This window comes from Rattus rattus, chromosome 9, assembly GCF_011064425.1.
Source record: "Rattus rattus isolate New Zealand chromosome 9, Rrattus_CSIRO_v1, whole genome shotgun sequence".
Taxonomy (NCBI): Eukaryota; Metazoa; Chordata; class Mammalia; order Rodentia; family Muridae; genus Rattus; species Rattus rattus.
Window position 1 is genome coordinate 17,687,345 of NC_046162.1, and position 27,592 is coordinate 17,714,936.

Consider the following 27,592-nt stretch of genomic DNA (forward strand, 5'->3'; position numbering starts at 1 on the left):
TAGAGTAGAGTTGGGGTTCTGGTACATCATCCGCATTCGTTAGGTTGCATTGCTATTACTGCTGTTTTTTCAATTTCTTTTTTTTCCTTCCTGTTACAGATAACATTGTGGTGGGTGTAGTGTGCACACTTCATTCTTTGCATTTGCCTAGACAGGCAGCTAGCTGAGGAGCACTCTGGAGGTTGGGGAGTGAAGGAATAGAAGTGATGTACACAAGACATCACTATGCTGTAGAGGAGGGTTACTCTGAAAGGAGGCAGAAAATGGAAATTGCTTAAATTTTGTTTGCTGACCAAGAAGACTGATGTGTTTACAGTGTTGTCTTCCTTTAGGATGGTTACCTGCTTATATGCCTTGCCCATTTCTACAGGGAGTCACTGGTCATTCCCTATGGCATGTCTCATGTAGTGCAAAGAGCTTGAAGGTTTACTATGTCTTAACCACATTTTAGTGTCTGTATTTTTATACATGTATCTTCAACCCTTCGAAAACCACTAATGCCATTTTCTAGTATGTTAAAAAAAGTTTGACTTTCAAATATGTAATTATATAGGTTGAGTTTAATTTCTCCTCATTTGCTGTTCATAGAACTCCATGCTTAATTACTTTTTTGCATGCCTACTTTTTATTTTTTGAGATTCGACCTCATGTAACTCCAGATGGCTTTGAACTCTATGTTCATAGTTGTTCATAGTTCATACCAAGCTTGGCTTTGAACTTCTGATTGTCCCATCTTCAGTGCCCTGTGCTGGGATTATGTGTGTGTTCCACCATACCTGACTTCATATTTGCATTCTTCCTTTTTAAATACTTGTATTCTTAAAAGCATCTTAATTTAGTGAATTTTTTAAACACTCATTAGTATACTTTTTTTTTTCCCTCGGAGCTGAGGATCGAACCCAGGGCCTTGCGCTTGCTAGGCAAGTGCTCTATCACTGAGCTAAATCCCCAACCCTCATTAGTATACTTTATTTTGTGCATCTGTATTTTTTCTCACACCATATTATTTAATTACTGTTTTAGGATATGATTTTTTTCAAAAAGGAATTGGCTCTTTCCTCATTATTGTTTAATATTTCCTTTTTCTGAATTTGAAAAAATATTTTTCCTTTTTTATCTCCCCAAATAAATGTTTCATTATTGGTTTGATATTACTTTTAAGACATGCTAGTAGTCTGTGTGAAATGTTCTATTAGGTTAAGATTATAATAACATGACAGTTGGAGAACTGTTAACATTTTTTTAGATTCTCATTTCCATTTCTGCTTAATTTCTAGATTTTGGATCATTGTTTGACTTGGAAAATGATCTTCCTGATGAGCTGATCCCCAATGGAGAATTAAGCCTTTTAAACAGTGGGAACCTTGTTCCAGATGCTGCGTCCAAACATAAACAACTGTCAGAACTTCTTAGAGGAGGCAGCGGCTCTAGCATCACCCCCGGGATAGGCAATGTGAGTGCCAGCAGCCCTGTGCAGCAGGGCCTTGGTGGCCAGGCTCAGGGGCAGCCGAACAGTACAAGCATGGCCAGCTTAGGTGCCATGGGCAAGAGCCCTCTGAACCCAGGAGACTCATCAACACCCAGCCTGCCCAAACAGGCAGCCAGCACCTCTGGGCCCACTCCCCCTGCCTCCCAAGCACTGAATCCGCAAGCACAAAAGCAAGTGGGGCTGGTGACCAGTAGTCCTGCCACATCACAGACTGGACCTGGGATCTGCATGAATGCTAACTTCAACCAAACCCACCCAGGCCTTCTCAATAGTAACTCTGGCCATAGCTTAATGAATCAGGCTCAACAAGGGCAAGCTCAAGTCATGAATGGATCTCTTGGGGCTGCTGGAAGAGGAAGGGGAGCTGGAATGCCCTACCCTGCTCCAGCCATGCAGGGGGCCACAAGCAGTGTGCTGGCTGAGACTTTGACACAGGTTTCTCCACAAATGGCTGGCCATGCTGGACTGAATACGGCACAGGCAGGAGGCATGACCAAGGTGAGTGAGCTGAAGTGCTTGAATGTGTCTTGAATGGTGATGGGCATGTACTTTCAAGTAGCATGGAGACATGGGGCTCTGGGACTCCTTTTTATTCCTTCTCTTGAGAGTTTCACATGTCCATGAAAGAAACGGGTTGTTTTTGTTGTTGTTGTTTTTTTGTTTTGTTTTTAAAGTACCTTTCAGATAAATCTCTACCTCTTATCTTTAAATTAAGAAAAAAAATTTTTCTTGTTGGGGTGGTGGTGGGAATTTGCTTTGAATTCTCATGAAGCCTAGGTTGTCATCAACTTACAGTCCTTCTGCTGTAGCCGCCTAAGTGCTCAGATTACAGGCATAGCCAGATTTACTTCTGGAGAAAGGAGATATAGAGATGGCATCACACTGTCGAAGCCCAGTTTCTGCTGAGAACTAGCTTTTCAATGCATCAGGGGATCTGGTAAAGGATGCTTCTTTACTCGGCCTCCTGTCTGCTCTTTTCTTAGTATTACTTGGGAATATGTTTCTGTCACAGTCTCCGTTCTGTTCACACAGAAGCTATGTTTCGAGATGGTCAGCCTCTTGCCACTGTTGACAGTGGAGAGAGGGATTTGTAGACTCTTGTGTCCCAGTGAAAACATCAGAACAATGGTTCTCAAAGTGGGGTCCTTGGACCAGCAGTACCAGATTCATCTGGGAGCTTGTTGGAGAAGTAGACTGTCTCCACTGGCTGGCACACTAAAGTTGCCTCGTACTCTGGGACTCCAGGTAGTTCCAGGGCCCTTCTGTATGGTCTGGACCTCATGTAGAGAAAGGCCTGGGGTGGAGTTTACAGAGACCAGCCTTCCAACTGTGGACAACAGGATCTGAACTTGGAGAAGAGGGAACAGCAGTATCCAGAAAACTGTGAAGTAGCTTTAAAAAAAAGATGGAGATTGAAGAGATAAGGGTAAGAGAAGGAAAGACAGGCTGATTGCCATTCAAGCCCAAACCTTATAGAGGCTTTGTGACCCAAGGTTTCTGAATGACAGCCACAGGGTACACCTACTTTGTGCAGTTCAACAAATTCCAGGTAGGACTGTTCTGTGGATTTGATTATTCCTACAGAAGGGAAAGGGAGAGATTATTAAAATACAATTTCCTGGAGGGTTGAGGAGAGCATGGTGAACTGGGATAAAGTTTTGAGACTACCATAGATAAGAGGTTTTTTTTTCTTTAACTTAAATAAAAATGAAGTAATTTCCAACATTAAAAGTGCAGTTATCTTTTTTGAAAAGTTAGTAGAGGGAGAATATAAACTTAAATTATAGTTGCGCTCGACAGAAGAATGGTTTGTTATACTTCTATACCCTTTTTCCAGTTATATTGGAAGGGATATTTAATGAACTCATCTCCTCTGGGTAGATCAATTGCTGAACCCTTTTAATTCATATTCGAAACTGACCAATTTAAAAAGGATTTTTTTTTTTTTTGAGAATTGGGATTATGTTTAAAAATATACATAATGACATAATGCAATAGTTGTCAAACTTTTTGGTTCCAGGATTATTTAAAAACCTTAAAAATCATGAATGACCCCGCTTGGTTTTTTGAGAGAGGGTCTCATTTTGTAACCCAAGCAGAATTACTGTGTAGAATTACTGGTCTTAAAGTTTTCACTGACCTTCATCTGCTGTGTAAAGGTGCTGTGATTAGAGGGGATGGTCATCATGCCTGCCTAATAATTGTCTCTTCACAACTACAGTCACAAAAGTGTTTTAAAGAGATGTGTTTATGTAGGTGGATGTTTGCCTATATGTGTGTTTGTGTCACATGTGTGCAGTGCCCGTGGAGGCCAGAAGAGAGTGGTGGATCTCCTGAAACTGGAGTTATGGGTGATTGCAAGTTGCTGTGTAGGTACTGGAAAATGAACCTAGGAAGTGTTTAATTACAGAGGCATCTCTCTAGCTCCTGTTTACAGGAAAAATTTCAAACAGTAGTCCACATTTCATTAAACATGAAGTTCAGTGGCATTATACACTTAGAAAAGATCTGGACAACTCTATTACAGCCAGAGTTGGATATGGTTCCTTGTTTGTAGTTCTTTATAGGAAGTAGTAATATCTGATTTGGTACAGGAGATGTACTTTATGGACTGTGATACTTGGGTTGTTTCAGTGTTTCACTATTGGCATAGTTCTGTTTCAGACACATTATACATGCACAGCTTTGTGCAAGCGAGTAAATGGATAAGTCTTTGGGAGTGGTTTTTTTCTTCTTTCGTGTGTGTGTGTGTGTGTGTGTGTGTGTGTGTGTATGTACGTGCGTGTGAGTGCTACATGTGTGTGTATGTCTGCAGAGGCAAGAAGAGGGCCTTAGATCCCCTGGAGCTTGAGTTACTAGGCTTATGTGAGGTACCTGTTGTGGGTAATAGAAACTGAACTGGTTCTCTGGTAAAGCAGCAAGTGCTCTTACTGTTTAGCTATGGTAGGGAAATTTTTAATGAAAGAATATTTAAAATAAACAGATACAAGCTAAGTGTTACATTGTACTCCATTTCTAGCATTTCTAGCATTCACGTGGCTAGGAGGATTATTGCCAAGTTTGAGACCAGTCTGAGACAAACATCAATTTCCAGGCCATCCAGGACTACCTACTGAGACCTTCTCTAAAACAAAACCAAGACTTGAAAAAGAATCTAGATATCACCATAGATAGACATTGAAAAATATTGTGTAAAATTTACTATTAGAATGTTTTATGAACCTTTTTAACTCCTCATCAACATTGGATGTTGTTAGATACTAATATTCTTGTCATTTTAGTCAAGTCGTTTTTATTAGGACGTTTCCATAAATTCACAAAGAATTGTTTTCTTAGATTATTTTATGTGTATGAGAATGCATGTCTGCCTTTCTGTCTGCCTGTATTGTTAGGGACTCAACCCAGGGATTTACAATATCCACCACTTAGGTATATTGTTGTTTCATTTATTAAAAGTTTAAGGCTTTTAGTAGATAACTTTTCCTCTTTTTAATTTCTCAACTCAGTCTCATATGTTTACAATATGTCGGTCACATGTTTTGTCAGGGATGTGTTTTTAGTTTGTCTGGAAACATCCATTTTTTTTTCTTTTATGCTTTTAGATTGTCTATCAGAAAGTACCTTCCCTATTCCAAACTGCAAGTGTTCTTTTGTGTTGGATGTGGTGACACTCACTTGTATCTTAACCACTTAGGAGGCAAAGATAAGGAGATGGCTTGAGCTTGAATTGGAGCTCAGCATAGACTATATAAGCAAGATCTGTTGTTGCACTCACTTCCAGAAAAAGGAAAGGAAGGGTTATTCTCTTATGTTTCTTCATTCTTTCTTGAATCTTGACCTCACTTTTGGTTCAGGGTTGTTTTAGTAAGCATGAGGTACTAGGCACTCCAATCTTAGCACCATGCTCTAAGAATTCTCCTCTCACAGTAAACAAATAGAAAGACCCACTAAAGAAGTAAGTTAATTTTGACCAACGATCAAGCTAGTGATACTAGCAGTAGTCACAGTGCAGTTTATCTAGCTGTAGTGGTCTGTCTGCCAGATGTTGTGTTGTACATTAATTATTGATCTTTACCTGTATCTGTGCTAGAAAGTCATCCTGGCTGTTCCCTCAGTGGTGTTCATGGTGGTGACATTGAACATGGTTCTCAGCCCTGGCCACACATTGTTTTAAAGTCTGAATCTCATTTCTGACCAATTAGGTTAGAATCTCCCTGGGTTCAGGACATGGTTACAGTTTATATTCCTCAGATGATTTTCATGGTAGACAGGATAAGGGCTATTATTTCAGGTAAACGTGAGAACTTTCTCCATCTGCAGAGGTCAGTAATGTGCTTTCTGACAAGCGTGAGGATGTGAATTTGACTGCTTTCTTTGTATAGTACATTTTTGTTGTTCCTTGGTTTATGGTGGGTTAGTTTACTATTGAGGACAAGTTCCATTTTATTATTTAATTGGCTGTTTTAATATAAGATAAATGTGTAGATGTCATTAGAGTCTGGCAACTTTGTGAACTTTTTGTTTACTTGTTCCAGCTGACTCTCTTGTGTTTTCTAAGAGAGTCTTTTGCATTATTGCTATTTTCGTCTTCTCCTTGTGCATACACTTAGGCTCTTGGGCATGGATTTAGTCTCTGGTTTGAATGAAAGGGATCTAGTATTTTACGTAGAATGTGAGCTTTAGTTTGCAACCAAAGGCAGTGATGAGTTCATATTAAATTGAATCACACTTGTGATTGTTAAAAATTAAAACATAATGTAATTCTTTTGTGTTTCTTAGCAATTTTAAAAAAGAGATTCCATCATTTTTTTTTTAAGATTTATTTATTATATACACAGTGTTCTGCTGATATGCCAGAAGAGGGCACCAGATCCCATAGATGGTCGTGAGCCACCATGTGGTTGCTGGGAATTGAACTCAGGACCTCTGGAAGAGCAGTCAGTGCCCCTAACCACTGAGTCATCTCTCCAGCCCCATAGTTTAGGATTTTTGTTTCTTATTGAGCGTGGTGTAAGTTGCTTTTGTTTGGGGTGTGTGTGTGTGTGTGTGTGTGTGTGTGTGTGTGTGTGTGTGTGTGTGTGTACAGGCTCTTTACATTTCACAGAACAGGTTAAGACAATGAATAACTTTATATAATTTCAGTATTTTATAATAAGTTGTAGAACCTTCCTGTAGTCTACTCAACCTGGCATTAAGCCCTCTTAATTATGAGCTCTACAGTCTGAACAATGGGTCAGTTGTACAATTTATATTTTAACAGGAATTCTTTTCATTATTTTAAAATTACTATAAGTCTGGGCTGGAGAGATAGCTCGGCAATTAAGAGTGCTTGATGCTCTTTCAAAAACCCAAGTTCAGATTCCAGCACTAAACTTTTATACAGCTCACAACCATCTGTGACTCCAGCTCTAGGGAAACTGGTCTCCTTTTCTGCCTTCTAGTGGCACCCATACACTCAAACAGATACTCCTAGACTTAAATAAAAAACAGTCTTAAAATTTCCTTAAAATTCTTAAACATTCTTGATGGTGTGGATTATTTATAATTGTGTGTGGTTATTTAAGAAAACGTGTGTTTTGTTTGTTTTTAAGATATCAATTTATAAGCTAAGCTAACCTTAAATCTGAGGCGTAGGCTTTGCCTGCTGAAGGCTGACAGTAGTTGTACCCTGCCAGCCACAGTTAGGACAAGTGAGTTCTAAACACACTGGCAGTAATGACAAAGCAAGGTGCAGGGGAAACCTGGAGCAGACTAAAACCATTTCTCCTTTTGACTATAGCAAAACCTGATATACTACTGTTTTTTAGGGAGTTTGGGTCACTTTTGCCACTAAAAATAACCCAAATAGTGCCTGCATTAGAAGGAAACCAAAAAAGACAAAGTTCAATGGGATTAGCAATCGCACAGACACTCAGATTTTCTTCTGTGATACCTGCTGAGAGATGTTGCTTTGGGTAGAAGATTACAGAAGAGAGTGAGAAGTGTTGTGTACTCCTTGGTGTTCTGTTTGTTTTCTGTTGCTTTACTAACTACTGACCAAAAGCAGTCTAGCGGGGAGGAGAGGATTTGTTTCAGCCTGCACTTTGAGACTACAGTCCAGTTGGGAAAGTTAGGCCAGGAGCTCAAGCAAGAAGGAAGCAGAAACTGAGGGAAGGGAGAACTGCACACTGAGGTTCTTTCTCTCTGGCTTCTGTTTAGTTCCCCTTCTACTTCCTGCCCACAGATCGTGCTCCTTCCACATCAGCCACCAGGCAACTCTCATAGACTTAGAGCATAGGCCCAGATCTGATCTGGCAACTCCTTGATTGAGAATTTCTCTTCCAGGTAGGTTATGTCGGCCTCACAATAAAAGCTAACTAGCTAACTGGTCAGATGGTCCAGATTCTTTCTGATTTTTATGTCACCCTTGAAATCCTTTATGTTTTTTTCTCACACAACTGGAAAGAGAGCAAAATAAGTAGATATAGAGGGTTAAGACTATCCCTTTTTGGTGTATGAGGAGACTTTTGAGGTACTGTTCCTCCCACCCTCTTTTTAAGGATGTTTTTAGAGAGGTAGAACTTGATTTTGCCTGGGAATCTTCCGAGGGTAGAGGTTTTCACATAATCCAGTCCCAGCCACAGGTAGCAATCACTTTGTACCATGGTTTAAAATCAAAGCTGGGACGTACAAACAAACAAAATGCCCAAGAGCAGGACAGACTTTGATTCAGCAATTTTGGGGTGATATCTGAGAATTTATAAGAAGTTCCTCCAAGGTAAGCCTAATTATGCCAATCAGAAATTGTATGCTGGGAATATGTGTTCTAAAGGAAAGATGAATAGAATGTAGTTATTAAAGAATTAGAATCAATCAAGTTGGCTGTGGTTAGTCCATCTGCATTCTTTAGACAGTCGGTAATTAGTAGTAAGTGAAACAATACTGTATGTTTATCTGGAGCTTTTCACTCTGCTGTAGTATCTAACTTTTTATTTAACATGACATAAAGAAAGGTAGCAAGATTCTCGGTGTGTAAAACTGCTTCCTGCTGAGTCTGATAGCTGGAGCTCTTCCCTGGGACCCATCTGGTGGAAGGGAAGAACTGACTCCTGAAGTTGTCCTCTGACTCCACACGAACATCATGGCACATGCGCGCGGGCACGCGCACGCACACACACACACACACACACACACACACACACACACACGCGCGCACACACACACACACCTACCTCCTCCTAAATGTAATTAAATTGAAAAATACTGTAAGTAAAACTTGGTGTCTTTAGAGGAGCGCAGCAGACATAGGTCGTTAGCCAACGCAGCCGCCGGCAGGGTGGAGTATGTTGCAGTGTGGGGTGTGTACATCCTGTGGAGGAGCAGCTTTAGGAGTCTCTCCATAGCTGCACAGGAAGTCCAAGCTTCTTCAGGAGTTGAGCTTGGGCTCTGAAGTGAGCTGCCTAGATTTATATGCAGGTTCCAAATAATTACCAGTATGAAAATCACTCTCTCCCAATCTTTTATATGAGGTTAATAATAGTACCCACTCCCAAGAACTGTTTTTGACATTTTTTGAGGGGGCATAGGATTTTGTAATGATTAAATGAGATAGGTGAGAGCAGTTCTCAGCATGTCGCCTTGTGCTGCTCTTTTTTTTTTTTTTTAAACTGGGTAGTATTGCTTTGCTTTAGGACCTGAGATAGCCCTAAATGTGTGAAATTATTGATGAGACTCTGCAATGTTCTCAGTGAATGTTGTTTAAATCATAAAAATAGTTTTTTATTTTACAAAAATTTAAAAGCATAGGGTTTTCTAGAGAAGGAAACTTAATCCCATCCGTACTAGTCTTTCATTTATATTTATTTATAGTAGGTGTGAGCCTGAATGTGTGGAAATAAGAGTGTGTGGGTTGGTTTTCTCCTTAGGGGTGTAGGCTCTAGGATGGAACTTAGATTATCAAGCTGGCTTGACAGGGCTCACTTTTTTTTTTTTTTTTTTTTTTTTTTGGTTCTTTTTTTTGGAGTTGGGGACCGAACCCAGGGCCTTGCGCTTCCTAGGCAAGCGCTCTACCCCTGGGCTAAATCCTCAACCCCGCCAGGGCTCCCTTTTATGCACAATTATTTGTCTTTTTAAAGTCAGAGTTTAAGTCATCATTTCTCCTTTCTAATTAACCGATTATTCTCTGTAATACAACCTGAGTGAATGTTTGCATATTAGCCACACAGAAGAGTACTTGTAGAAGGACTGAATAAATAGTGGAATTGAATTAAATATCTGGAATTGAAGACCTAGTATTGTTGGTTTTTAGTATGGTTTAATATTTATATTTCTGGAATATAATGCACATAGAATGGAACGAACAAATCTTGTATCTGTCATAACTCATAACCTTTGCTCTCCATTCTTTTCTCTTCTAGAAAATTGCTTTGTGCCCACCTACACCCTGTTGGTGTACTTTTCCTATTACTACAGCAATTCACCCTACAAAAAGCATCTTTAAAAAAGGAAGGGTTTTATTTTAACTCAGAGTTCTAGGTCATACCTTTAGGAACTTGAGGCAGCCAAGTTACCTTGCATCTGCAGTGAAGAGAAAGATGAATGGCTAGCACTAAATTGGCTTTCTTCTTTGCATGTTCTCTGGTCTTATTTATGGAATGGGTGCTGCCTGCTTTAAGACTGTCTTCCCACTTTAATGAAGCTCATTTAGAAAATCCACCACAGGTATACCCAGAAGCTTGCCTCTTCAGTGATTCTGGGTCCTGTCAAGTTGACTCTGTTATTTACAACATATCTTTATCACTTACTTTCCTTTCATGTTGATAAAACACCCTGAGCAAGGCATTCTATAAAAGAAAGGGTTAAGCCTCCTTGAACAGTACCACCAACTGGGGACCAAGTATTCAAATGCCTGATATTATGGGAACATTTATCATTCAAACCATTCTATAGTCTATCTACTCCCTGAATAGTCTTATTGCCAAAACATAGTGCAAAAAGAATTTAGTCCAAGTTCAAAAGGTCCTATCATCTTTCTTTTTGTAATAATTTGATTTTCGTTTTATGTATACTGGTGTTTTGACTGCCTGTATGTCTGTGTGAGGATGTCAAATCTTGGAGTTGCAGACAGTTGTGAGCTGCCATGTATGTACTGGGAATTGAACCCATGTCATCTGGAAGGGCATTCAGTGTTCTCAACCCATGAGCCCTCTTTCCAGTATTCCACCCCCACCCCTAATCATTTCACAATCATAACACTATTTAAAAGTTGAAAATCTCTTATGAGACTCAGGACAATATCTTAACCTTTATTCCTTGTAAAATCAAAAAGCAAATTATATCCTTCCAAAAGTAGAGTATTACAGAGTATACATTACCAGTTCTAGAGGCTCTGACACCCTCACACAGACACTGCAGACAAAATACCACTGTACATGAAATTTAAAAAAACAAATTAGTATTTCTCTTAAACAAACTTTTGGTAGGTTTTACCTTTCTTTGTTCTAACAGTCTCAGTCTTTTAGAGCTTTAGTTGAGTACTTTCCAACTGAGCCCGTTTTCAGTCTTAGCTGCGGTGCTTATTATCTACTGTTGGTACCGAGGTTTACATTTCTCACCTTGCTGGGTCTCTTTGGTGTTTTGTTCCTTTTCCTCTCATTTTTTGAAGTCTTAATTCCAACATGTTTGTCATTTGTTTCTGGTTTCTTTTGCTCAGTTAAATGGAATATATTCCTGGGTATCAGTCACATGTCCCTTCCTTCGTGCATGCTCCGTAAGTTCTTGTGTAGTAGACAAAGTGGATGATGTGTTGCTGAATGTGGTTTGTTGTTTTCTGTTGGAGAGTGCAAGGTTTTGTTCTTTCAATTACTGCTGATCTCTTCAAGGTTAGTGTTACCCTCCATTTCTAAGGGCAATCATGAAAGAAGCCTTGAATGTGGCCTTTTGGGGTCCCTTTAGACTCCTGGAGTGGGTAGTCAACAAAGCTCTGAAAGTTGGGCTGACTAGACCTTCTGTCTCCAGTGCTGCACATTTCTCTTCAGTTGACACGCCCAGGGCACTCTAACCCTGCAGCCGGCTTGAACTGGCTCCAGGTGGGGCTAGAGATGTAGCATCTCTCAGGAAGCTGTTTTAATGGCATGGACATACTATACGGAGTGCAGTTGGTGGCCTGCAGTGATTGTATACTTCACAATGAGTTCTGTTTTCTGAGTTACCCATAGAGTAACTTCACTGCACAAACTGTGAGGCACTGTGCTTTTCCTCAAGGTATTTGAGCCAAAACGCGACGACCAGCTGTTCCAAAGCGTTTCCTCTTTATTTGGAGTTACATTTACCGTAGACAGTAGTATTTTGTTGTCCACCTGCTACTAACTTAGGACATTTATGAGTTTTTATCCTAATTGTGGTGCAGTATTTTGGCCTTTTTAAAAGTATATATGTTCATAGCATATATGTTCAATATAGTCATAACTTACTGTCCTTATTCTTCCTGAATTTTGGCAAAAGAGTGAGCAGCAGGGAGATGCCACTGTCCTGTACTGTGCTGTGAATTTTGCAAACAGGTTTTTTTTGGGGGGGAGTCTCATGTTTAATAATTGCCTGGGTGGGTGCTATATCTACTTTACACAAGGAGTAGAATCTTCTGAACCACAGTCCTGCTCATATAGGACATCTTTTAAAATTACACTGTAGAAAGTGACAGACTTACTGTGATTGACTCCAAAAATTCTATTTGTTAACCACCTGTCTGTAAAATGATAAGCAATAAAGTATTTGTGTTAAATGAGAAGGCCATCATTAGATTGACTGTACACATTTTGAATCTGTAGAGCAATCTGCTTTTAAAATACCCTTCATTCACTCAGCCATTCATTTATTCATTCATTTTTTGAGATGATTTATACAGAGCCCTGGCTATAGAACTCACTATGTAGGCCAGGCTGGTTCCAGACTCACAGTGATCTGACTAACTGTGTCTCCTTAGTGCTGAAGTTGTGCACCACCAGACCTAGCTAAATCTCGGTCTCTTAAAAATGCATGTATTTATTTTTATGTGTGCTGGTATCGCCTGCTGGTACCTATCATGTCCATGCAGTTTTTATGGAAGCCAGAAGAGGGTGTCAGATCCCTGCCACTACTGCACGTATACAGGAGCCCAACCCAGGTCCTCTGCAACAGTAGAAAGGCTACTGAGCCACCTATCTTTTTTTAATATTGTGATGACAAAGAGAGGTTTGATTTGTAACATTCTGAGTTTTGTTTTTTGAAGACTTACTTAATTTTACGTGCATGAGTTTTTCTTGCATATATGGATGTGTACATACAACATAGAAAAATTGTTTTTATTGGTCAAAATTAACATTTTCTGTCTGTTTTTTATTTTCAAGTAGCCTTTATTATTGTTTGTAGTGCTGTTTTAGATTCATAGAAGATTTTCAAGACAGTGCAGAAGGTCCTGCCTGTGTGTCCTTTTCCCTTCTCTTCCACTTGTCTCATGCTGATGGCACACTGTGCTGACGTACTGGGATTGCCACAGCAGTACTTGAACCTGATTTCCTGGGGTGGTGGTTCTTTATATCCTGTTCTTAGAGCCCATTAATGGTACTGTACCGCATGTAATTGTCACAGTTCTTTAGGTTTCTCCTGGAGGTGGCATTTTTCTTCAGTGTTTCTTGTGTTTTGATGACCTTGACACTTTTGAAAACTGCTTAGGGATATTGTGGAATGTCTCTTTGATATTTCTCTTGATACTTTTCTCATAAGGACTGCAGAGGTGGCTTAGTGGAAAGCACTTGTTGCTCTTACAAAGGGGATGCATTTGGTTCCCAGCTCCCACATGATCCCAACCATCTGTAACTTCAGGTCCTTGGGTTCTAAAACACTGACACACATAAAATTACTCCCCCCAAAAAATACAATTAAATTACAATTTAAAAAAAGGAGTCATAAGAATTTGTAAGCGGTTTCTGTCCATTGCTATTTCCCTCTCATCCGTCGAGGGTACATACACCATCAGCATTCCATGCCTGGCGGAATTCGGATTTGTTAGGTTTCTCTGCTGTAACATTTTTCTTTTCCTCTGTGTCACACACCAGAGGGTGGGGGTTCTGTTCCCCTTCTTTTAAGGTGGAATGTCTATATAATTTATGTGCACAGATTTGTCTTTTCATAGTTTTTCATTAAGTTCAATTTAAAATAGAAGATATATGTTTCATCTTGTTAAAAAACTTGTTATTGGGTGGTTGTGTTGGAACACATCCTCAATCTCAGCATTCAAGGCTCGGGGGCAGGTAGATCTCTGAGAGCAGGGTTAGCTTGGTCTTCATAACAGTTTTCAGGCCGACCAGCATTTCATGCGTTACATGGGGAGATCCCGTCTCAAAGCAACAACCGAAAAACCTAACAACAATAACATTTGAAAAACCAAAAACTTGTAATCATTAAAAACTATGCATATTGATTTAACTTTTTCACGACTTTTTGATTTAGGGTTTTTTATTGTAGTATTCTCTGTTGATTGCTCTTCTTTCTGAGGGTATGCACGACTTTTTAGAAGAGGTTCAAATAGGAAGTATGGGGTAATTTCAACAAGAGGTTTTTGCCTGAGTAATTCTTTTAAAATTTAGATATACTACACCAGCACAGATGTGACAGGGTGAAAACTCAAGGACAACCTGGATTATTCACACAACAGCCATGTCTCTCACACAGAAACATACTTAAAAATCAGACTTACCCTTTAGCAGATTTGATTATCTTACTTACCTATGTAATGTGTATTCTGTCATGTAGAAATTCTATCTTATTTTTGACTGTAGGCAGAGAAAGTTTTGAACTTTTCTAGAATATTATGAGACAAACATCTAGAATTTTCTGACATTCCTTATTAAAAACCAGGAATTTAATGTTGATGACATTTTCTTATTAGGAGTGAGAATATATAGATAGTGATGTCAAACTTCTGAAGATACACATCTCTGCATATTGCAGATTTAAGAATAAGAACATAGTCCTTTACTTTGGACTTTTGAAAAATAGCAAGTGCTCTGTAGTTAGGATAGCAGTAGTTCCTTTATTTTCTTTTTTTCTTTTTTTTTTTGGAGCTGGGGACTGAACCCAGGGCCTTGCGCTTCCTAGGCAGGCGCTCTACCACTGAGCTAAATCCCCAATCCCCTTGATAACCATCTTGTTCTTGTTTTCTTCCACTCTCTAAATCCCCAACCAGTTCCTTTATTTTCTAAGTGGAAACTTCATGTACTCGAAACTGAGCTGCACTGGTTTTGTATTTCTCTGCCAAGTAATAAAGAATGAGCTGGTAAATAAGCCGTCTTCAGTCCTTGCTGTACAGAGGTAGGTAGGTAGGTAGTGCGGAATGACACAGACTTCAGACATTGGCTTGCACTTACTGGTTTTCTGTCCTTTTAAACTTAGACAATGCTCACGGTTGCTTAGATATTTTACATTCTTGTTTTGGAAAGAGATGGTAAAAATCACCTCAAGATTGAATAGTGCCTTGCGGGTTTTCAGTGTTTCTTCTGTGCTGTTTCATTGGAGTCAAACAGTTTCGTGCAGACGGCCATGAGCATGAGCAGGTGTTCTCAGTGGACAGTTGAGGTCCAAGATAAGGATGAAGGAGGGAGTTGTGGTGTATGTGTAGATATGTTTATGTGAGAGAGGAGGGGTGTGTGTGTGTTTGTGTTTTTGGGGGGGGGGCATATTTGTCAGCCAAGGAAGCTGCTTCCTCACCAGCTTTGCTTTCTCAGTTTTATGGCTTAGCCTTTGTACTACCCCCACTGAAAGTTCTGTAAGCCAAAGGAGATGGCCAGGGCTAACCAGTTGACTAAGTCCTTAGGATTTGATTGCCAGCTTTGAACAGCTTTTTTCTTGTCAGTGTTGTGAATGATGTTTTTCTGAGATGATAGTTGATCATTATTGATAACCATCTTTTTTGTTTTTTTTTTTTTTTTTTTGGTTCTTTTTTTTTTTTTTCGAGCTGGGGACCTAAACCCAGGGCCTTGCGCCCCTAGGCAGGCGCCTACCACTGAGCTAAATCCCAATCCCTTTGATAACCATCTTGTTCTTGTTTTCTTCCACTCTCTATTTTAGAGAGACAGAGACAGAGAGACTGATTGTATAACCTTGGCTAGCTTAAAACTTGATGTATTGACCAGACTTGCCTCCAACTCATAGTGATCTACCTGTCTGCCTCCTGAATGCTAATGGGATTAAAGATGGGCCAGGCTTAATTAAGACTTTGGGTCTTGCATGTGTAAGGTGGCCTAGCAGACCTAATAAGACCCTGTCTCAACAATAACAACAAAACCACACATTAAAAAAAAATTTTTTTTCTCTAGATAAATGGTTACATACTTGTGATATTATAGATGTTTAGGTTATTGGAGTAGATATAAACTTTGAAACTGCAAGAATGGTAGAGGTCCAGGGTCCTTTCTCCAGTGTTTTACCATGTTCCCTTTCATGCTGATGACAGTGACATTACTGTTGCACAATGGGTGGTCAAGGCCCCGTTCTGGTGTGGGCTGAGGAGCCTGACTTCTTGGACGGGGAACCCTCTCTATTTAGTGATCCATTCCACTGCTAGTTGACAGCACTCTTGTGATTTCTTTGGTTCTTGTGTCTTTTACCTTGGTCTTGGGAGTACTTGTCCCCCTATGTAGTACTCTTAGCACTCCATAGTACCTTCTGAAAAATAACTAATAGGTACTTTGTTCTTGGTTGGTAAATGTGTGATCCCAGCTGCTCAGAAACAGCTGGGCTGGGCAATGGTTCCACACAGTCTCATTGCTGGAAGAGTCTGCTCCTTACAGAAGCTGGGTTTTGTTTGTTTGTTGGTGTTTAATGATCGTAATGACACCTTGGTGTTTGAACTTGGGAGCTAAGTATATTCAGGTAAATCTCACTCTAGTCTGGTGCTTAGGCTCTCCAAAGCTCAGGTGCCAAATACTTCCTAATGAAGCAGCATCTCCGACTGCTAGAGTTGAACCAGAGTTCAGATAGCAGGAATAAGTGTACCTTTGTTGTACCCGGGAGCCATCAGGTGATTGCTGAAGCGGTAAACTGAGCAACATGTGTGTCGTTTGGTGTCCTGATCACACTGGTTTCTGTTTTCCCTCCTTCCCACCTTTTCTGCATACTGGTGGTAAAGATATGGTAATAATGGCCAAGCCTCGTTCATTCAGATATTTTTCTAGCTGCATTAAAATACATTAGAGCAAGGTGGGACAGTTTATAGCTATGTAATACTCTCTGAACCATACTGAGTTTGGTTTACCTAATTGTATTTAGTACCAATGACAGCTTCGGCTAATACTGTACATATAGTTGTGCAGACAAACAGTGGGTTATCTTGTCATTTCAGGGAGTCACAGTGTTTGAGTACAAATGACTTTAAAGAACAATTTCTCCTTATGATAAAATAATACTTCTTGTTTTAGAAGAGAAAAACTGGGACTACTGAGGCAGCTCAGAAGGTACTTGGCCATGCAAACCTGATAACCTGAGTTTGGTCTCTGGAACACAATGAATGTAAAGGGTGGAAAGAGAACTCACTTCACAGAGTTGTCTTCTGGCCTCTGTGTGCACACTTAAACACATTTATATGTGTCTATGTGAACACACACACACACACACACACACACTCCTACTTCTTCACACATCTGTCTCTCTCTCTTACACACACACACTAATAATAGTAAATAAAGTAAAGTTTAAAGAAAGAAGGAAAACCCTCCAGATTAATCACTAAATGTTTTCCCATCGACACTTTTCTCTTGCTCTGTGAGAATATTTGTTTCTTGGGGATTGTATACTTTATGGTCTGCTTTCTTTTCTCTCTCTCTAGCTCCCTGTTAGTGATCAGATGCTGTTTTGTACTATTAGAGATATCTCACTAATCTACCAGTCCCTTAGCACTGCTTTCCCCTCTTCTGCACTGCCCTGGGTGGTCTCTTTATATGCCAAATGCTAAAGTTCTTAGCTTTCTCTGAACCTTATCATAAGCAGCATCTCTACTTAGGAGACTAGAGGACAAACATTGTTTGTTCATGATCTTTTTGATAGGGCTTTTCACAGTTCAGTATTTGATAATGCTATAGAATTGCTTGCTTATGTTTTAAAATGACAGTCACTCTTGAGTGTGCTTTATATATACTTTAGAGTTCTGGGTCTACCTTTCCCAATTCCAGCCCTCTGGTTGTCACTGATATATAAAGCTTGTCAGGAGGGGACAGCACAGAACCTGTCTGTATCCCTATGGCTTCCTCTCAGAGCTCATCCTGTGAGCTGTTCTCTCACTGTCATAGTAAAGCTAACAACCTCTTTTAAGAACTTGTTCTTGGGACTGGAGAGATGGATTAGTGGTTAAAGAACATTTGCTGCTCTTCCAGGATATCTAGATTTTATTTCTGGTGTCCACTTTGGGCAGCTTACACTTGTCTGCAATCTGAGCTTCGGATGATACGACAGTCTTCTTCTGGCTTCCATGGGTACACATGCACAAAGCATAGAAATTTTAATCAGTGTGCCCTCCGCTAGTGTCCATTTGCCATTTCATCAGTGAGTGGCCTGTCAGTTGAGGATGGCATCTCTGTCCTTTGTGTAAGAGGGTTTGGGCCACAAATAGTTCAATGAGATCTCCTGCCTCATAACTGAACTACAGTGTGAGTTAAATTTGTGTTGATAAAGGGAAATGATATATTTCCTCATGTCTCCCATTATCTCCTCTCCCCCCTTTCCTCCTCCATTGCTACTGTGGGCCAGGCTTAATCCTGAAGAGGCAGTTCTTCTGCCATGAAAGGGTATTGGGACTTATAGGAATTAGGCAAAACAATCCACTTAAATTAAATTTTATTGTCTCTTTTAGATAGTCTTATGCTTCATCATATTTTTCGTAAATGACTCTGGACAAGAATATCACTATAAAGCTCGGATGTTTGATTTCTGTGCTGTTCAGATAGCGGGATGTATTCTAGGGATCTTTTGTAATGGCCACTAGCCACATTGAGGGTATCACTGATATAAGGTCCTTCTAGGCTTTCCAGATTTGGAATCCCAAATGGTTCCCCACTGCAAATACCTGCATCTCCCAGCAGTAAAACTATCATGTAAGTACTGATTGAGACTAAAAAAAAAAAAGATAAGACTTAGAATCAGAAAGAACTGTGAACGTTCCATTATGATCATCCGAGTGAGTGTTCTGTTTAACACATGAAGAAATTAAGGTTGGAGGCAAGATGTTCATTCCTGTCATATGACTACTTCAAAGCAGGATTAGAAACAATTTTCCTGCTGCTCCAGCCCAGGGTTTTGCTTGTGAATTAATATAAATTGCACCATGTAGAGATGGTGTCTCCAAAGGTCATGACCTGCTGGGGCATAGCACTGGTATTAGAGTCCTGGCTTCACTACCAAGATGTAGTAATCCCCAGACCTGGAGTTCTTTTAGCTCCTCTCTCCCAGTACCTTAAAAGGAACGCTATTCAGGAGAAAGCATGAGGAGCGGGGCTTGAAACAATTTTGCAAAGAGGGTTTACTGTTGACAGCACATGCTTAGATCTAGGGGTCTGTCCTCCCCAGAGCAACCACAACGGGACTATTACCTGCCCATGTCAGCCACCTAGTTTTGCTTTCTAGGTGCGTGCTGGTTGGTAAATGCATTCCTATGGCATTGTCATTGCTAGTATATGTCCCTTCACTTTCCATTCATCAAGTAGAGGTGCTGGAAGGATTCCAAGAACAAGTGGGTGATAGCTGCTGACTGAGTACAGCCAAGCTTTTCCCTGAAAACTGCTCTTGGCGTTTTTCCAGCAGTGGTGGGTAGCCAAGAGAGAAATGCTTTGGCTTTACAAGTGATCTCGCCATAGTCTAGTAACGGTTCATCTTTTCTTTAGAAAGAATGAATAGTTCTGGCCCTTAAATAATTTGTTTTTTTATTTTATATCTGTTAGATCATATTGTTTTTATACACCTTATATAAATCTGTGGTTTGATGTGTAGTCTGCTACATAGAGAAAGATTGAAAGTGCCTGTTTAGTTCAGCTCTCAGGCCACACTGCAGATGCACAAAGTGAGCAGTTGCTGTATGTGGCCTACATTTGAGCAGGAAGCACGCTGCTTGCTTGTTTGTTTGTTTGTTTGTGTGAGTGGTTTGTTGTTTGAGTTTGGTTCACATTTCAGTTTGTGTGCATTATACTAGTATATTCTGGTCATACTGCTTATGATATTTTATTTTTCTTGAAGACGGTCTTCTATATTCCTAGTCTCAGATTTCCCCTGCCTTGCTTCCCAGATACTAGGACGGTCAGTATGGAGTGCCATATCCACTTGCTTCTTAATACACTTTAAGTTTGGAATGAACAAAGTTTTTTTAATAATTTATTTTTATTTCATGTGCAATGGTGTTTTGCCTGCATGTTTGTCTATGTGAGAATATCAGATTCTCTGGAATTTAAGTTGCAGACAGTTGTAAACTGCTATGTAGGTGCTTGGAATTAAACTCAGGTCCTCAGGAAGAGCAGCCAGTGCTCTTAACCACTGAGCCACCCCTCCACTTCCCTATGAACAAAGTTTTTAAGTTGAAAATATATGTGATTTACTGGGATAGCTTGAAAATAATTGTCTCTTCATAGTATCTGTAAAGGTAGTGTTTGCTCTATCCTCATGGGTTTCATAGCTAGGATAACAGTCTCCTAATCAGATGCAGTGATCCCAGGGTTCTCTTTCTGCCAGCTTGTGTATGAGCTGCTCCCTCTCATCAGACATTCTCAAACCTTTTTATTCCACTATGTTTTTAGGCAAACCTCGGAAAGAAACCATATTTAATGTAATTTGACCCCACAGACTCAGAATAGTCATGAGGTAGAGGTAGCCAGCAATCATTGACTTTGTCTATGCAGCTCTGATTTGGAATGCTTCATGAATGCGATTTTTTTCTTTTTAAGTCCTCACATCCAAACAGGGCTGTGTTTTTATCTTCATTGTCTATCAATGTATAGATAGATTTTTGCCCAGGGAAGGTACCACACACAGCAAGTGGCAAGGCCACCATTCAGACCAAGCTCAGACCCAAAGCTCACTGGCTTGGCTCTAAGGAGTTACTACCTAGGTAAGTGACATTTTACTTGGGGGTGTGTACTAAGATTTGGTGTGTCCTTAAAGTCCGGCATATTGCCATTGTCTCATTGGCTATAGTTTGCCAGGTCTTTGTGGACAGTGCCCATGTCTCTGTCCAGTGTACTTATTTGAGTCTGGTGTGCTTAGAAGATGTAGTTCTATGCATTGGGGAGGTGACAGGCATCATGGTGTAGAAGAGTGTCTCTGGATTGCGCATATGGCACTTAGTGTGAAGTCTTGAGCTGAGCTCTAGTGTTCCTGGTACTCTCCAGGCAACACTTTGCCTGTCTATGAAGTCATAGTTAGAAAATATTTTCTGTTTGTTTTCTGGTCATACTTCCTCCAAGTGCTCTGCTATGTGATGTTTTTTTTTTTTTTTTTTTTGTTTTGTTTCCGGAACCGAGGACTGAACCCAGGGCCTTGCGCTTGCTAGGCAAGCGCTCTACCACTGAGCTAAATCCCCAACGCCTCCTATGTGGTTTTAAATGTATATAAAATTATGAGGAAAACTGAAGTCCATTTAAAAAAATAAAAACAAAACTAACTTGTGGTCTTTCTGAAATTCTGTCATAGTTGTCACAGGAAACATTGCATAATCTTGCTGAGCCCTTGTGAGCTCCTGCATGACAGCATGGATTTACTTGTCTCCCTTCCTTCTGCTAGTCACATGGCTTGTCGCATCAGATATGTAGCTTTGGTCATATCTGTGTGGTGTTTCACTGGAGTTGAACCCTACTTCGAGTATTTATTTTGAGTGGTCATGTGAAAATTACAGTCAGAGTTCTTTGTTGTGGCATGGTTGGGTTCATGAGTGGTTCTCTGTGCAGTAAAACTCTTACATGAGGCATGGGGCTGTTTTAGCTAGCTTGAGCTCATTTTCTCATGGCCAACAATATCCATTTGGAGGAGCTCTTAGGAATCCTATTGGACTTTCTTTGAGAATCTAAAATGTATCGGTTCCCACAAAACAAAACAAAACAAAACAAAACAAAACAAAACAAAAAACACTGCCACACAAAAACAGGACAGACTCCTTTGTCCTGGCTCTGCTGATGATTCAGGTTGTGCCTGCCATTGTTTCAGCCTAGTGTACTGTGGGAAGTCTTCTGGGAGAGGAGCTACCACTAATGTGACTTTATTGTGGAGAAATGCCTTGCTGTGTTTACATCCTACAGAGGAGCAAGAAGTTAGGCCTGTGGTATACCAACCACTACTGTAAAGCCTACCTTGGAGAAGGGCCTTGTTTGCAGTGGGCCACCTGTATCTTTCGACTCACAGCCTTTCCAATACCATCACCTTTTTGGTATGGATCTTGCTTGCCCAGTTGGGAGAGGAAGGCGAGTGAATCCAAGAGAAACTAGGATGCTCTCTTGGTTAGTGTAGTGGAGAGAATCTTTGTGCTCTTTTGGGTCTCAGAGCTTGTTTTATTAGTATTTCAGTAGCTATTGTATCATTATAAGTAGAAAATAGCATTTGTTCCTCATTAAAATAACAAACTGAGGAGGCTTTTGCTACTAGAGGTACCCACTGAGGCTAATGGGTCAGTATTTTGGAGCCTAGATTTGTTTGGTTTTGGGGGAGATGTCTAGGTTAGGAGATAATAGGGTCTTGCACCAAAGCCAAGGTTTGTTGACATAGCAGGTAAGGTAGAGAACATTTGCTGTATATATGGCCAGAGACCATCTATGTTGCGATCAAACACAAAACTGCCATCCTGTAAAAATCAAGGTGAACTGCCAGTTGATTACTGTCTGGTAATTGAGAGCCTTGAAAGTTTATTATATTATTTATTCTTATTTATTTGTGTGCATGTATATATTTGTATTGATGTGGATATGGCCCACAGATGCATGATTGTGCCCAGTTTTACATTGGTCCTGTGAACCTGAACTCAGACCCTCCGTGCTTGTGCAGTTATCACTTGACCAGCCATAGTCATCTTCTCAGGTCTGCTTCCAAAGTTTAGTAGAGAGAGGACAGCTGCTTTTCCCAGTGTGCCCCAGATGTTGTCCTATTGTGTTCTGGCTTCGGTGACTTACTTTCTCAGGGTTAATTTAAGCTTTTGTTTTGGAGGCTTCTTAAAGTGGTGATGTCTTGGAGAGGTTATATATTTAGTTGACCCTATAAACACTAAGTACCTTCAGTGTAAATGTTTGTGGGAAACAAGATCTGGTTTTATGTCCAAGTGAGACTCAGTGTGGACAAGCATAGGTAGTATTGTGGCAGATAGCTCTGGAGTTGAATAGTGCTCTGTGCTTTCCATCATCTGTCAGTGTAGAAAAGCATAGTCTACCCTTCCTTCCATCGTGTTGGGTGCTGTCAGCTGATTATGTTGTGCAGCCCAGGACCTGAGCAGCTTTTGGCTGGTGGTTGGATAATTGCCAGTTTGCCACAAGTGTCCTTGTGTCAGTGAGCAGTTTGTATGGGTGTTCTCCGTGGCCTACAGGCTCTTCCCTTACTGGGTCTCCTACCTCGGCTGTGCAGGCTCAGGCCTAACCTTCCTTGTTGGGGCTTCACTTGTGGGTGCTGCAACTCCTATGCTTTTATTCTTGGTATAGTAAAGAGAGACATTACTAGATAAACAGATTCTTGAACGACCGACTGGTACACCGGATCACAATGCTTTTTCATGGCAAGTGGATAGAATTGTGAAACATGATTTAATAGTTAATGCTTTACGAGAAGTTTTGTTGTTGTTTGGGAATTCTACTGTAGTTTTTCTGAGATTGGACTTGAATTAAGTACTTGAAAAGGCTCTGTTTGGAAGGACAAGAGTAAAGTACACTTTACTGTGTGGGCTACTGGCAATTGAGAATATTAACATTCCGTAAGTTTTACTTTGTGTATAAATAAATTTCACGTCACTGAAAGTTACTTTTTGGCTTTGAATTTTACTCCGTTTCAGTAGCAGATTTAAACTAAATCTGATAAAATTTGCAAACAAAGCTAGGTTTATTAGCTTATTATTAATAAATAATTGTTAGGAAGTTAAAAGGACTAAGTGGGTTTTATTAGTCATTGGATTTAGACATCTTAATTTTATTGTTTGATTTTTTTTTTTTTTTTAAGCACTGCTGCTAAGCAGCAGTGTGTTAGCCTAGACTTGGGGCCATACATAATTTGAATTCATCAACAGAGTAGATACAGAATTAGGAACCTAGAAATCTAGACACTCTAAAAGTGAATGGTTCCCCCTAAATCTGCAGCTGTGTCCATTGCTTTCTATCTGATGTCACTCCTTTTAAGATAGGACAAGCTACAGTGAGATGGAGGCATATGTCTATTTTAGCCTTAAATGTTAACTACTAGCTCTGATCTGACTGAGAACAGGCTGGTGCTGGAAATGAGCGTGGTGCCAGATACTTAAGCTCAGGCCTCCGTAGTTAGACTGGATATCTTTTTGTTACAGACTCAGGATAGGAATCTACTAGCTTTCAAAATGCGTAATGAGTTTTTTTGAATTGGGTATCTGTAACATGCTGTCCATGACCTTTGGACATGACCATGGACTTTGTCTATGATTCTTACCTTTGGGAATTGAAACCATGCTGAAACTGTCTACTTGCCAAGGAGAAAAGATGAGATTTCCTGAAGAAAGCTGAGTGTGGTAGTATCCATGAGACTGAGATGGGAAGATTATGAGTTCACAGCCAGCCTAAGCAACACAGAAAGACAGACTATATTTTAGTAGTTTAAAAAGAAAGAAAGAAGGTGGGTATTTTTGGCACATGCCTTTTATCCCAGCACTCTGGGGCAGGGAGCAGAAGCAGGTGAATCTTTGAGTTTGAGGCCAGCCTGATCTACAGACTGAGTACCAGGAGAGCCAGGGCCACACAGAGAAAACCCCTCTTAACAAAACAGAATAGAACAGAACAGAACAAAACAAAAAAACAAAAAATTGGGCCGGAGAGCTGGCTCAGCCATTAAAATCTAATCTCACAACCAAAATAAAGAAAAAAAGGCTGTTGGTAATAGGAGAGGGTTGCAGGGGTGGGGAGTGGGGGGCAGAGAAAATTTTCTAAAGAAACTTACCAGAGTGTTTCCAACCATCATATGTCCCCTTGAAATCTGATCAGGAACCTGAGAGAAACAAAGCACTTAGGAGTAATTAATTGCTGTGTAGTTCTGGCTGGGGCAGGGCAGGGCTCTGACCAAGCAGAGGGGAGAAAGTGTTGCCTCTTCTGGGATGGTGGTTAGAACAGGGATGATCTAGCCTTCTGTCTGTAGCATTAAGTGAAACTTGGTCTTTCCCAGTTCTAACAAACCCTTGGCAGTGAGACTCACACATTTATAACTGGAGGGAGGGTTTCACAGGGAATCTTACCTTGGCGTCAGTGGGTCAGGCACTTGTAGCTCTGTTCTTCATGGATGATTGTGTCATGGCAGCTGATAGTTCCTGTTTTTGTTTCAGATGGGGATGACTGGTAACACAAGTCCGTTTGGACAACCCTTTAGTCAAACTGGAGGGCAGCCGATGGGAGCCACTGGAGTGAACCCTCAGTTAGCCAGCAAACAGAGCATGGTCAATAGTTTGCCTGCTTTTCCTACAGATATCAAGAATACTTCAGTCACCACTGTGCCAAATATGGTAAGTTGCCCTTTGTTTTCTGTTTTGAGGTCTTGGTGGGTGCTTTGGCATATGGATGGTATGGTGCTTGCAGTGAAGATCTGTAACTGAGTGTGCCATTGGTGACAGAATCATAGCCCACCTCCTAAAAGCATCTCTCTAAATGGGCTTTTCATTTTCTGTTAGGAGCGAGCAACAAGAAGGGCAGGGAAGGCCGACTTAGCTGCCTCTCCCAGGTGCCCTTTGTTGATGGAGAGAATTATACACGTGAATTATTTTACCATCCTTTCCACATTTGTGAATACTGACAAGACTGACTTGCCTTGCTTGTTGCTAGTGGATTGAAGCTGTCAGTAGGCGCTTGATTTGTGTTGCAGTCAAACAAAAGACTAGTTTTGAATTACAAGAATTACTTTGTATGGATGAGACAGTATTAGGTCTGACTTGATAGATGATTACATATCTTCATTCTTAAGAATTCCCAGCTACAGCAGAAATTGTCCATGGAAGCTCTAACCTAACAAGCCAATGGGAGTGTCTCCTTTTGCCCAGAATAGCATCTGTTAATTTACAGCATTGAGGACTGGTGTCTCCAGTTGAGAGTGGTACATCTCAGCTGCTGAAGGCATAGTATGCTGGTGGTAGCTGGTTAACCCCAGCAGCCACTTGTCCCACTTCTCTTCTCCCTTATATTTTTGGTGACGTGGACCCCCATACTTCCATGCACTTCCACAATATAACGGCTTAGCGAGGCTTAGCGAAAACTGACCGCACTCCTTAGACAGTTGTTTTTTAACATTGCAAAACTTGTCATTTTGAAATACCAGTAAGAGAATTCCTGAGTAGTCTCTTATCTCCTCCCCCTATAAGATCTTCTATAACCTTAGTATGTGCCAAAGAGAAGAGAATGACAGTGTTTACAGCATGCAGTGTTCTGAGGCAAGTGTACATTCAGAATATGGGAACAGTGAAATGTCCTGGTAAGACACCCCCCCCTTTTTTTTTTTTAATCTGTGAAACCTGCCTGTTTTCTGTTTTCAGAACCACTGCTGATTTTCTGTTTGTTCTTACGACAATCCCCTTAGCCCTCCTAGTCTGCTACCTTCCTTTCAGTAGCTTTGGTTGCCAGGTTTATGGGACTAGTGTTAGCCTCTGGGATCTTAGACTCACGCTTACACACTGCCTGGCCTCTTCGTGCTTTGTTTTCAGTTCTTGCAAAGACAGTGGCATGGACTCTAGGGCCAGCTGCATTGCTTGTGCCTGCTTGGTAGCTAGGCACACATTTAGACTTTAGTGAAAAAAACATTTCATTTTTCTATGATGTTCTCTGTTTTATACACAGGAATCCCTGACAATGTTTCCCTCCGTTTCTGCTTTTAAATTTCTCTCTGACTTCTTAGGTTCCCTTCTCCACTACTACTCCAGAATGATAAAATCCCTGTACTCCAGCTTCCTCTGCCAGCCTTGGCTGCTTTGGAGACCTAAACTTGCTAAGTGTAGTGTGGCCAAGGGTTGCACAGAGGGCCCAGGCAGAGGGCCTCCCTTCTTTCAGGAATAGAGCAGGGCTCCTTGCAGCCTCAGCACTGACCAGTGTTCTCCTACAGGGCCGCCTGGAACTTTGGTATTGTGGAAGTAACCCTGGCCACTACCCATTCCCTTCTCCATTCTGGTCCTTACAATCTACTGTCTTCAGACACTGACAAAATAGATTCTTTGGAGTACAGCTTTTCCTGTGCGAACCCCTGCTTTGAAGAATGGTCAGGAGGAACAGTGGCATGTATTTCATTCTTTTATTAGTTTTTGTGGATTTTGGAAGAACTCAGTCAACACTTTTCCTTAACCCTCTCAAAACCATAGTAAACTAGGAAGCCTTTTTGTCTATAGAGGCTATAGTGCTCAGGCCACCTTTCTTTTTTTTTTTTTTTTTTTTTTTTTTATTTTATTCTTTTTTTTTTCAGAGCTGGGGACCGAACCCAGGGCCTTGTGCTTGCTAGGCAAGTGCTCTACCACTGAGCTAAATCCCCAACCCCTCAGGCCACCTTTCTTATAAAAGGTCATGTGGACTGTAGAGAAAGGGTCATAGATGCCTTTGGGAAGTAAACTGGGTCCTTTGCTGCTTGTACTGTACTTGTACTTGGAATAGCCCTCAGTGGAACATGATGTGGGACTGATAAAGGGGTCAAGGCATAGGCTGCAAGTTATCCCTGCAGTGGCTTCTTGAGTCATCATCAACTGGTCTCATTTGATGGTGAGGAAATTAACATTCTGAGGGAGTCTCACTTGTTCATGGCTGTGTGGCTTCCTCTTTGCAGAGTTCTTTTTAATTATATACCCAGATGTTTTAGCAGCCCTGAGTCCCCTGGGAGTGGCTTTCCTAGCCCATGCTTATACAATTTGCAGTTTCTTGACTGTGTTTTGTCATCTTTCTT

The 27,592-nt window shown here is 40.6% G+C and overlaps 1 protein-coding gene across 3 annotated transcripts in view; it reads left to right on the top strand.

Moving 5' to 3' along the window:
- The window catches only part of Crebbp (CREB binding protein), a 123,072-nt gene that overhangs the window by 30,395 nt on the left and 65,085 nt on the right, over positions 1–27,592 (top strand). For all 3 annotated transcript variants that reach the window (XM_032913295.1, XM_032913297.1, XM_032913298.1), the window contains exons 2-3: positions 1,278–1,987; positions 25,008–25,184. In XM_032913295.1, coding sequence (XP_032769186.1) covers positions 1,278–1,987; positions 25,008–25,184 — 887 coding nt within the window. The remainder of the gene's footprint in view (positions 1–1,277; positions 1,988–25,007; positions 25,185–27,592) is intronic.